This window comes from Castanea sativa, chromosome 12, assembly GCF_040712315.1.
Source record: "Castanea sativa cultivar Marrone di Chiusa Pesio chromosome 12, ASM4071231v1".
Taxonomy (NCBI): Eukaryota; Viridiplantae; Streptophyta; class Magnoliopsida; order Fagales; family Fagaceae; genus Castanea; species Castanea sativa.
The window spans coordinates 17,210,963-17,223,236 of NC_134024.1; the positions used below are offsets into that span (position 1 = coordinate 17,210,963).

The 12,274-nt window shown below is 36.3% G+C and overlaps 1 protein-coding gene and 1 pseudogene across 3 annotated transcripts; both read left to right on the plus strand.

The window, feature by feature from the left end:
* Positions 1-3,921, plus strand: LOC142620272 (ABC transporter C family member 3-like; annotated as a pseudogene).
* Positions 3,922-5,815: 1,894 nt separating this feature from the next.
* Positions 5,816-11,889, plus strand: LOC142618955 (ABC transporter C family member 3-like). 3 transcript variants are annotated; one of them, XM_075792023.1, is made up of 11 exons: positions 5,882-8,203; positions 8,432-8,518; positions 8,631-8,808; positions 8,845-9,281; positions 9,491-9,655; positions 10,086-10,380; positions 10,500-10,714; positions 10,826-11,131; positions 11,279-11,342; positions 11,426-11,665; positions 11,786-11,889. In XM_075792023.1, the coding sequence occupies exons 1-11, from the start codon at positions 5,882-5,884 to the stop codon at positions 11,887-11,889; spliced, it is 4,413 nt and encodes a 1,470-aa protein (XP_075648138.1). The 3 variants fall into 3 exon arrangements, with proteins under 3 accessions (XP_075648137.1, XP_075648138.1, XP_075648139.1); XM_075792022.1 differs by having other exon boundaries at positions 5,816-8,203; positions 8,631-9,281; XM_075792024.1 differs by having other exon boundaries at positions 8,631-9,281; positions 10,086-10,261; positions 10,633-10,714.
* The last annotated feature ends 385 nt before the right edge of the window (positions 11,890-12,274 follow it).

Consider the following 12,274-nt stretch of genomic DNA (forward strand, 5'->3'; position numbering starts at 1 on the left):
ATGTCTTCAGGTACTCATTTGCTCCTTAAGAAAACCAGGTGTTTGTACTATAAACAAACTCTAATTTCTTGTCTGGGTGTTTGTGTGTTCAGTTTTGTCTTATGTTTATTGAATTACTTTTATTGGTACAGGAATGGTTGGTCTGATGAAGGATTAGTGACCCTTTTGGATTTAGCGCTTAGAACACCTGCTTGGGGTGCAGTTTGTGTTTATTTGCGTCCTCAGTTGTTTAATCCAGGCAGACCAAAGTACCCGTTTTTTTTGAGAGTTTGGTGGGGTTTGTATCTATTTATTTCCTGTTATGGCCTTGTTATAGATGTTTTTTATAGGATACATGTCAATTTACATGTTCAGTATTTAGTTTCCGATGTTGTCTCTGTTGTCACGGGTCTGTTCCTATGTTATGTTGGAGTTTTTTGGAAAAATGAGGGTGAAGATGCCATTCTTGAAGAACCTATTTTTGAATGGTGATTCTAATGCAAGTAATGAATTAGATTCAAATAAGTCCAAGGGAGATGAAAATGTAACACCTTATTCGAATGCTGGATTTTTCAGCATTCTTACTTTCTCTTGGGTGGGCTCTTTAATTTCTGTCGGAAATAAGAAGACATTAGACCTTGAGGATATTCCTCAACTTGATCCCAGTGATAGTGTATTTGTGAGCTTTCCAAGTTTTAGAAATAAGCTTGAGGCAGAGTGTGGCACAATTAATGGAGTGACCACACTAAGGCTAGTGAAGGCATTAGTCTCCTCGGCATGGAAAGATATTCTTTTTTCAGCCCTTTTCGTGATGATGTACACATTGGCTTCCTATGTCGGACCATATCTTATTGATAACTTCGTTCAATACCTCAGTGGGCGGCGCAAGTTCAAGAATGAGGGCTATGTTCTGGTTTCAGTGTTTTTTTCAGCGAAACTTGTTGAATGCTCTCGCAGAGGCACTGGTTCTTTAGGGTGCAGCGGGTTGGAATCAGGATTAGATCAGTATTGATTGCAATGATCTATAATAAAGCTCTAACCCTTTCATCCCAGTCAAAGCAGGGTCACACTAGTGGGGAGATTATCAATTTCATGACCGTTGATGCTGAGAGGGTCGACGACTTCAGTTGGTATATACATGAAACTTGGATGGTTTGTGTTCAAATTGTTATTGCATTGTTAATTTTGTATAAAAATCTTGGCCTCGCTTCAATTGCAACTTTTGTGGCAACCATACTTGTTATGTTGGCTAATGTTCCTTTGGGCAAGGGCGGAGCCACATAGTGGCTTTGGGGGGGGGGGGGGCGGGGCCGTGGCCCCTGCAAAAAAAATATATATATCCATTAGAGTAGCTATAAAAAATAATTGGGCCCCCAATATTTAACATCCAGCCCCCCACCATACCCACAATATCTCCACTCTTCTCAGCAGTCAGCCCAGCTATAGTTTTAGCCTGATGTACTCCAAATAATACAAAAAACTTACTCACAGCCCACTTACCTTTAAATAGTACAAACACTAACAACAAAAAGAAAAAACCCACCCCAGTACCCCACTTCTATCATTTCGGTCAAAAAAAAACCCACCCCACCAAATCCCATTCCCTTGACAACTTTTTTTTTTTTTTTTGATCCGCTTCTCATTCCTCTGCCTACCAGAGTACCAGCCCCCAATACTCAGCATTAGTCCATGTCCTTACAGTCTAAAAAAAAATCATGACCAATTTTTTCTTTCTTCTTGCTTTTTAAAACAAATCACCCAACATATTTCATTGTCAAATTTCAAGATTTGAAACTTGGTGATTGCATGGTGAGTTTTCTTCTTTTTCTTAAGCATTAGACATTCGTCCCTTTTTAGTGTTTTTTTTTTTTTCTTAACTATCTACACCTAAATATTCACGTGCTCTTTATATTTTTATATATTTTTAGAGAAATACATGATTGAAGGCATGGGGAGATTGTTTGTGATGAGTCTAGAAGGGAAAATCTAAAGTTGTAGGCAGAGGCAGTAAGTATTGCCATGCAGCTCACACCCATCTTTACACTTTGTGAAGACAAATTTTCTAAGGTAAAATTGTTTTGATTCATTACTTATTTTTGATTAGTTAGATATCATGTGATGTGGCTGTCGGTGTTGTTAAATTATTTGGTTTATGGTGTGTAACAATACTTGTGTGTTTAATTTTTTTTTTTTTTTTTGAGGAGTTACTATTAATTAAAGTCGTATTAAAAATGGGTTAACTGTTTAAATTATAGTGAAAATTTTGTTTTTTCTTGAGTATAAATAACATCCATATGACTAAGTAAAAATTTCTAATTAAAATTTTATTTTTTAAAGTTCTTTTGAGGTTAATTTTTTAGTCATATTCTTAAAGTTAAAAGAATTATGAGCAAATGAAAAACAATTGATGCATTCTTTAAGAAAAAATATTGTAGCAATTCAGAAATTAAGACACCTATGACTATAGAAACAAATGTTGATACTTCAATGCCTAATGAACACCCTTCCAAATGTTCAAGAATTCAATCTGAAGAGTTAGATCGTGATCCAGGATCACATAAACAAATATGTGAATTCCCTATCAACAAACAAGATGAAATCCAACGAGCTTATCTCAAAGAAGGTTCATATCAACCTAAAAATATAGACTATCCATACAACGATGATACTCATCGTCATCGGTTTCAACCTTCACGGTTTGAATCACTTTCACATAGGGATTGGTTGGAATACTCACCTTCAATGGATGCGATATATTGTCTACCTTGCTACCATTTTAGTAAGAAACCAATAGGTCATCACGAATCAGATGCATTCATTTCAACAGGTTCATTAATGTTTACCTTGCTACCTTGTATATTCATTAATGTTTAAAATATATCAAATTTAAAATTTCATATTCAATAGACTTGTGATTTATGTTTTTTATATCAATACTTCAAATCGGCCCCCCATGTAAAAATTCCTAGCTACGCCCCTGCCTTTGGAGACAGTACAAGAGAAGTTCCAAGACAGGATAATGGAATCAAAAGACAAAAGGATGAAGGTGACGTGTGAGATTTTACGGAACATGAGGATTCTCAAGCTTCAAGGGTGGGAGATGAAGTTTCTATCTAAAATCATGGAGCTTAGGAAGACCGAGACAGGGTGGTTGAAGAAGTTTCTTTACACTAATGCAATGTCCTCATTTCTCTTTTGGGGTGCCCCCACATTTGTGTCTGTGGTCACTTTGGGTGCTTGTATTTTGATGGGGATCCCACTTGAGTCAGGGAAGATCTTACCTGCACTCGCAACGTTTAGGATTCTTCAGGAGCCCATCTACAATCTTCCTGACACAATCTCAATGATGGTTCAAACTAAAGTGTCCCTCGATCGAATTGCATCACTCCTTCGTCTTCATGACTTGCAGTCCGATGTGATAGAGAGGCTTCTAAGAGGTAGTTCTGATACAGCAATAGAGATTATTGATGGGAATTTCTCCTGGGATTTATCTTCCTTGAATCCAACACTGAAAGATATAAATTTGAAAGTGCAACATGGCATGAGGGTTGCTGTTTGTGGGACCGTTGGCTCAGGTAAGTCAAGTTTGCTTTCCTGTATCCTGGGAGTAGCACCCAAGATAGAGGGGACTATTAAGTTGTGTGGGACAAAGGCATATGTTGCTCAATCCCCTTGGATACAAAGTGGCACGATTGAAGAGAATATATTGTTTGGTAAGGAGATGGAAAGAGAAAAGTATGAGAGGATCCTTGAAGTATGTTCCTTTAGGAAAGATCCGTATTCTAGTGCTATAATATTCACTGTAAAACATGTTTTCTTTCTAGTTTGTCATGTACATAAAGTTATGAATATACGCATTTGAAGATAGATGGTTGTGTGCGTGGGAGTTGAGGTGCTCAAAAATTCTTGTAATAACATTGCACTTTGCTTTGTTCTGTTTTCTGTAGTTGTTTGTAACTTCTTTTGATATATATTTACTTCTATATGGCAGGAATGTTTGCTAGGGGTTTTAAGATCAAAAGCACTGATTTATATTACTCATCAAGTTGAGTTCTTAACTGCTGCTCATTTGCGAGGAACGCTAAAAACAAATTCTAATTATATATTACATTATTTACAAAAATATCTAGCTTGATATAATAATTGAATGTAAAATACATTATGTTTCTTTGAACGAAAAAATAAAATAAAACAAAACACTTACAAATAACAAATATAGATAGCTTAATTTAAAACACCTAACATATTGTATTAATTTTACTTTGTTAGAAAATAATTACATCATTTTAAAAAGGGTTTGAAACAGGGCTAGTTCTATAGAATAGGCAAATGAGGTGGTCGTTTAAGGCCCCAAGTAAAAAAAATGCCCCCAAATTTTAACAAATAAGATTTTTTTTTCATTGTAATAATATTAATTAAACCCAAATATTAGCCAATAAATAAAATAATATTTTTTATCAAATAAAAAAAAAAAAGATATGTTACACCCATAATATTTTTCACAACAAATTTTAAATAGTAGGTTGTTATTGGCTATTATTGGTAGACAAAAAAGTAATTTAAGTAATGTGTTCAAATTAGAACCAATAACACCCAGGATTTGTTGTGAATATAGCATTTCTCAACCAAAAAAAAAAAAGCAATACACAAATTTTCACAACAGTTGAATTGGCAAACTTTTACCAATACTTATCTAGGTTCACTACTAACATCATTTTTTTAGTTATCCCTATCAATCTGTCACATCAACAAGTATGAAAAGTTTTGTCAAATTTTTCGTGTCTATACTCATAAAAAATTTTACATGGTTCATGTTTATTAGTAATTTTACATCTAAAACAAGATAATATAATTTAAGTAAAAAAACATTAAGTTATATTAAAATACTTTCTTAATTCCGTTTGGGATCCCCTTATTTTTTTAATATTGAAATTTTTTGCTGAAAGTATGTTAAATAAAGGTAAAAATTAGCTAAAATAGTATAGTGAAACACATAAATAGTACCAAAAAGTAAAATAAAACCCATAAATAATAGCAAAAATAAACTAAATAGTAAAATAAATTGATAAAAATAATTTTTATCAAACACAACCTCAATTTTCAGTTTTCACCTTAAGCGCCTGGTACATCGAACCGGCCCTTGGTTTGAGACAAACAGACTCGTCTACTATTTTCATTTTCTCCTTTGAAAATAAAAACAAACAAACAAACAAATAAATTGTCGCCGGTCTTGTCGAGATAAACAGTTAGAAAAACAAATTTGTTGCAGACTTGTGGAGCAAGCATTTCCGAACTCATTCCATTCCAATGCTCCTAATTTTGGAGGGTACATTCCGTTCTTGGGAAACCAAAAAAAGAATATCCTTTTAATAACTGTTCTGGTGTCATTTCCTCTTATCTTCTCTCTTCCAAATATAAAGAGTTCAGCAAAAAATAAGCACTACTACGACAGATATAGTAGAAAATCCAGAGCAGAAAGAGAGAAAAAAAAAAAAAAAAACGCGCACACACACTAACGGAAACAACAAACACTAACAGCTATACACTTCCAATCACTTCTTCTCCAACCTGATACCATTCCGGGGAACAAGCCAACCTTTTGTTTTTGTCTCACTTCTCGCATTTGCTGCATATATTCATCGTACTCTCCGAACTTTTAGTCTTGCCGACCACGTAATCCTACGTCTAAGGAAAGCGACCTTTGACTCTCTCTCATCTTAAACAACAAGTCCTATATATATCATTGAACTAACACTTACCTGGACCAGAAAATCTTTGACTATGACATAGAATCCCAATCACACAGCAGAAAAAAACCCAAGCTTGACAAGAAAAAATGGGGTTCTTTGAATCCACAGAGAATGGTTTTTCAACCTTGTTCTCATATTACTACTCCTCACTAATGTCTTCAGGAAGTGATTTTCTCCTTAATCCCGTTGTCCTACGTGGGTTTTCAGGCTCATTACACTTGGTCTTGTTATTTGGCGTGTTTGGCTCATGGGTGTGCCAGAGATTCAAGATGGGTAATAGGGAAGGTCCAAAGGAAAGGTTTAAGAGAACCAGGAGTTTGTACTATAAACAAACTCCAATTTGTTGTATGGGTGTTTGTGTGTTCAGTCTTGTCTTATGTTTACTGAATTACTTTTATTGGTATAGAAATGGTTGGTCTGATGAAGAATTAGAGACCCTTTTGGATTTAGCGCTTAGAACACTTGCTTGGGGTGCAGTTTGTGTTTATTTGTTTAATTTAGGTAGACCAAAGTACCCGTTTTTATTGAGAGTTTTCTGGGGTTTGTATCTCTTTATTTCTTTTTATGAGCTTGTTATAGATGTTGTTCTTTATAGGAAACATGTCAATTTACCAGTTCAGTATTTAGTTTCCGATGTTGTCTCTGTTGTCACGGGTCTGTTCCTATGTTATGTTGGATTTTTAGGGGAAAATGAGGGTGTAGATGCCATTCTTGAAGAACCACTTTTGAATGGCAATTCTAATGCAAGTAATGAATCAGAGTCAAATAAGTCTAAGGGGGGTGAAAATGTAACACCTTATTCGAATGCTGGATTTTTCAGCATTCTTACTTTCTCATGGTTGTGCCCTTTGATTTCTGCCGGTACTAAGAAGACATTAGACCTTGAGGATGTTCCTCAACTTGATCCCAGTGATAGTGTATTTGTGGGCTTTCCAAGTTTTAGAAATAAGATTGAGGCAGAGTGTGGTACAATTAGTGGAGTGACCACACTAAAGCTAGTGAAGGCATTAATCTCCATGGCATGGAAAGAAATTATTTTGACAGCCATTTTCTGTATGATGTACACTATGGCTTCCTATGTTGGACCATATCTTATTGATTCTTTTGTTCAATACCTCAATGGGCAGCGCAACTTCAAGAATGAGGGCTATGTTCTGGTTTCAGTGTTTTTTTCTGCAAAACTTGTTGAATGCCTCACGCAGAGGCACTGGTACTTTAGGGTGCAGCAGGTTGGAATCAGGACTAAATCAGTATTGATCGCAGTGATCTATAATAAAGGTCTAACACTTTCATGCCAGTCAAAGCAGGTTCATACTAGTGGGGAGATTATCAATTTCGTGACTGTTGATGCTGAGAGGGTCGGCGACTTCAGTTGGTATATGCATGACATTTGGATGATTTTCGTACAAATTGTTTTCGCATTGTTAATTTTGTATAAAAATCTTGGGCTTGCTTCAATTGCGGCTTTTCTGGCAACCGTTCTAGTAATGTTGGCTAATGTTCCTTTGGGGGCAGTACTAGAGAAGTTCCAAGACAAGATAATGGAATCAAAAGACAAAAGGATGAAGGTGACGTCTGAGATTTTAAGGAACATGAGGATTCTCAAGCTTCAAGGATGGGAGATGAAGTTTCTATCTAAAATCATGGAGCTCAGGAAGACCGAGGCAGGGTGGTTGAAGAATTTTCTTTACACTAATGCAATGTCCTCATTTCTCTTTTGGGGGGCCCCCACATTTGTGTCTGTGATCAGTTTTGGTGCTTGTATTTTGATGGGGATCCCACTTGAGTCAGGGAAGATCTTATCTGCACTTGCAACGTTTAGGATTCTTCAGGAGCCCATCTACAATCTTCCTGACACAATCTCAATGATGGTTCAAACTAAAGTGTCCCTCGATCGAATTGCATCATTCCTTCGTCTTGATGACTTGCAGTGTGATGTGATAGAGAGACTTCCAAGAGGTAGTTCTGATACAGCAATAGAGATTATTGATGGGAATTTCTCTTGGGATTTATCATCCTCGAATCAAACACTAAAAGATATAAATTTTGAAGTGCAACATGGCATGAGGGTAGCTGTTTGTGGGACTGTTGGCTCTGGTAAGTCAAGTTTGCTTTCCTGTATGCTGGGAGAAGTACCCAAGATATCTGGGACTGTTAAGTTGTGTGGGACAAAGGCATATGTTGCTCAATCACCTTGGATACAAAGTGGCACCATTGAACAAAATATATTGTTTGGTAAGAAGATGGAAAGAGAAAAGTATGAGTGGATCCTTGAAGTATGTTCCTTGAAGAAGGATCTTGAAATTCTCTCATTTGGGGATCAGACGCTCATAGGTGAGAGAGGAATCAATTTGAGTGGTGGGCAGAAGCAAAGAGTCCAAATTGCGCGTGCTCTGTACCAAGATGCTGACATCTATCTATTTGACGATCCGTTTAGTGCTGTAGATGCTCACACAGGATCCCACCTATTTAAAGTATTTTATTTCTGTATACTAGTGCTACAATATTCACTGTAAAACATGTTTTCTTTTGAGTTTGTCATGTACATAAAGTTGTAAATATATGCATTTGAAGATAGGTGGTTGTGTGCGTATGAGTTGAGGTGCTCAAAAATTCTTGTGATACCATTGCACTATGTTTTTTTCTGTTTTCTGTAGTTGTTACGTAACTTCTTTTGATATATATTTACCTCTATATGGCAGGAATGTTTGCTAGGGGTTTTGAGTTCAAAAACAGTGATTTATATTACTCATCAAGTTGAGTTCTTACCTGCTGCTGATCTTATCTTGGTAAGCCATTCACACTTAGTTTCTTTCTGCCTTTTTCTTTGCTTAACTCAACTGATGGATGGATTGTTCGGCTCTTTTCTATCCCTGAGTTCAACTTATAATTCATTGTTAGGTCATGAAAGATGGGAGGATTACTCAAGCTGGAAAGTACAATGATATTCTTAATTCTGGAACTGATTTTATGGAACTTGTGGGGGCGCATGAGAAAGCTTTGTTGGCACTTGATTCTGTGGAGGCAGGATCAGTTTCTGAGAGTACTAGTATGAGCAAGGAAGTCGGAAATATGTCTAGTACTAATGGGGTTGCAAAAAGACAAGAAAACAGAGACGTTGAAACTTGTAAAACAGATGACACAGTTGGGACAAAAGGACAGATTATCCAAGAAGAAGAGAGAGAAAAAGGTAAAGTTGGGTTTTCAGTCTACTGGAAGTATATCACTATGACATACAGAGGATTTCTTGTGCCCTTTATATTGTTTGGACAAGTTCTCTTTCAGCTCCTTCAAATTGGAAGTAATTATTGGATGGCCTGGGCAACCCCTATCTCAAAAGACATGAAACCTGCTGTCAGTAGCTCTACTCTATTGATTGTGTATGTTGCTTTGGCCATTGGAAGTTCTTTTTGCGTCCTCCTGAGATCACTGCTTCTTGCGGTGGCTGGGTACAAGACTGCCACTCAACTCTTCAGTAAAATGCACTACTGCATTTTCCGTGCCCCAATGTCATTTTTTGATGCCACTCCAAGTGGAAGGATCCTAAACAGAGTAAGTGGAAAGATGTGTATTGTGCTCCAAGCATAGTTTGCCAATTTCACATAGCTTTGTTCTTCAGTTTAAGAAATTCCCCTCTCTCTCTCTCTCTCTCTCTCTCTCTCTCTCTCTCTCTCCCTCAAAGACAACATACACAAATATTCTTTCAGATAGACATAATTGGTGTAAATGTTTTACTGAACTGTCTGTATGTTTCCTTGCAGGCCTCTACAGACCAAAGCGCAGTAGATTTGAACATTCAATATCAAGTTGCGACATTTGCATTCTCATTGATCCAACTCCTTGGAATTATTGCAGTAATGTCTCAGGTTGCATGGCAGGTTTTCATCATTTTTATCCCAGTGATTGCAATCTGTTTCTGGTATCAGGTTAGTATACAATCTGACTTCATCATAATATTGCCTGCTATATTATGCTGAAAAATGCCTTAAATCACATCACATCTCAGACCAAAAAATTGACATTACCTTGGTTTATAATACTGCAATCTTTACAATATATGCTTAGTACATGCTATAAACTTTTTTTGGTTAAATGTAAAACCTATATGCAGAGTTTTGCTGTCATTTTTATATAAAAAAAATGCACTGATATGCTAAATAAATGGATAGAAAAATATTTTTTCTTAAGTTAGATGTTTGGCAACTAGCTAGATGAATGCAGTGTATTTTGATATGTCCTTAAATTTCAGAAGTTTTTGGGTTGGAAAACTATGGAAAGATCTACTTATGTGAAGAATCCATCAAGCCTAACTCCTGTAATATTACAAGGTGTTCACACAAACTTTTGATTATGCAGCAATATTACATACCTTCAGCAAGAGAATTGGCGAGATTAGTTGGAGTGTGCAAAGCTCCATTGATACAACATTTTTCTGAAACAATTTCAGGCTCAACAACTATCAGGAGCTTTGATGAAGAATCAAGATTTAGGGAGACAAATATGAAACTGACAGATACAAATTCTCGGCCGAAATTCAATATTGCTGGTGCTATGGAATGGTTGTGCTTTCGATTGGATATGTTATCTTCTATCACTTTTGTCTTCTCTTTGATTTTCTTAGTCTCTATTCCAGAAGGTGTCATTGATCCAGGTAGGTGATTCACATATGGTGTCTTAGTAACACATTACAATTCTTCTTTCTCTCAATTTAGTTTATAATAGCTTTCTAATTGTCCTCTCTTTTTTTCAATGTTTTTTTTTTTCCTGAAGGCATTGCGGGTTTAGCTGTGACATATGGACTTAATCTAAACACGTTACAGTCCTGGGTAATATGGAATATTTGCCAAATGGAGAACAAAATTATATCTGTTGAGAGAATACTTCAATACACGAGTATACCAAGTGAGCCGCCTCTTGTGATAGAAGAAAATCGGCCAGATCAATCTTGGCCATCACTAGGTGAAATTGATATTCGTAATTTGCAGGTCAGTTCTTAGTTGTCTATTACCCAAAAACCAAGAGATTATATATAGGATCATTCATGGCTATGATTTCTATGTAATCTTTAGTAGTTGATGGTAATGGGGGCAATGTAGGTGAGGTATGGCCCACACATGCCATTTGTTTTGCGAGGTCTCACATGCACTTTGCCTGGAGAAATGAAAACTGGTATTGTTGGGAGAACAGGCAGTGGCAAATCAACTCTCATACAAGCACTTTTCCGGATCGTTGAGCCTGCTGTTGGTCAGATTATGATAGATGGCATCAACATATCCTTGATCGGACTTCATGATTTGCGATCCAGACTTAGTATTATCCCTCAGGATCCAACAATGTTTGAAGGGTCTGTACGAAGCAACTTGGATCCACTAGAAGAGTATACGGATAAACAAATTTGGGAGGTGGGTTGGTTTTTCTTTGATGATTGAAGGAATTATCTTTTTGCTAGATTTTCCTCATTAATTAGACATGCTGCTCTTAGGATTTGTAGTCAATGTGTGGCAACTGATTATTTTATTTATTTAATTTTTTCCCTTTATTTGTTTTAGGCTCTGGATAAGTGTCAACTTGGAGATGAAATTAGGAAGAAAGATGGAAAACTAGATTCAACAGGTTTGTCTTTTCAGCTTCTTATGTAGAATATTTCAAGACCATATTGTGGAAATATGTTGTTTATATATTTATGGATGTTGCAGTTAGTGAGAGTGGAGAGAATTGGAGTGTGGGTCAGAGGCAGCTGGTTTGCCTTGGTCGCGTGCTGCTCAAGAAAAGTAAGGTGTTGGTGCTTGATGAAGCTACTGCATCCGTTGATACCGCTACTGATACTCTAATCCAAGAAACCCTCAGTCAACATTTTTCCAACTGTACAGTCATTACCATTGCACATCGGATAACTTCCATTCTCGATAGTGATATGGTTCTGCTACTCAACAATGGTTAGTGTGACCATATGATTTCATCTTACTCATATAGCTTCTGTTCCCTTAGTTCTTTCATGGTTAGAATGATTTCATTCTAATCCTATAGCTAAGCAGATTCTCCCAATCTTGGTGCAGGGCTTATCGAGGAATATGATTCTCCAGCAAGATTGCTAGAAAACAAGTCATCATCTTTTTCTCAACTTGTAGCAGAGTACACTTATAGGTCAAATTCCAGTTAAGTGATGAGCAAATTTTGGCATCATTCAACTCTTGGCAGGTTTGTTGACAATGACGAAAATAAAGCCACTTAGATCTTGTTTGAACTGTGCTAAACGATATTAGAGGAATTTTAGGTGACCTAGTTAATGGTTGCTGTGCGTTTTGTTGGGCATATTGTACTAACAAATGGTGTACAGTTAAGTTAGTACATTTTTGAATAATAACAGATAATAGATATTGATAGACTAAGTAGGAATATTTATGCGTGAAATGAAGTCTACTTGTGATCTGAACTTGATTGATGGCATTTTTTTCTTCCATACTTTTTTCCTTTAGTGTGTCTTTTGCTTAAGGCTATGCTGTTATTTGAGAAGAAATTATTATATGCATGCCATAGCTTGCACC

What these genes read in the sequence shown, in the direction of transcription:
- LOC142618955 (XM_075792022.1), top strand. Translation starts at nt 5,816, where the DNA reads ATGGGGTTCTTTGAATCCACAGAGAATGGTTTTTCAACCTTGTTCTCA. An exon ending in CTGCTGCTGATCTTATCTTG is followed by an intron (nt 8,519 to 8,630) that starts GTAAGCCATTCA and finishes ATTCATTGTTAG; the next exon opens with GTCATGAAAGATGGGAGGAT. An exon ending in GGTTCTGCTACTCAACAATG is followed by an intron (nt 11,666 to 11,785) that starts GTTAGTGTGACC and finishes ATCTTGGTGCAG; the next exon opens with GGCTTATCGAGGAATATGAT.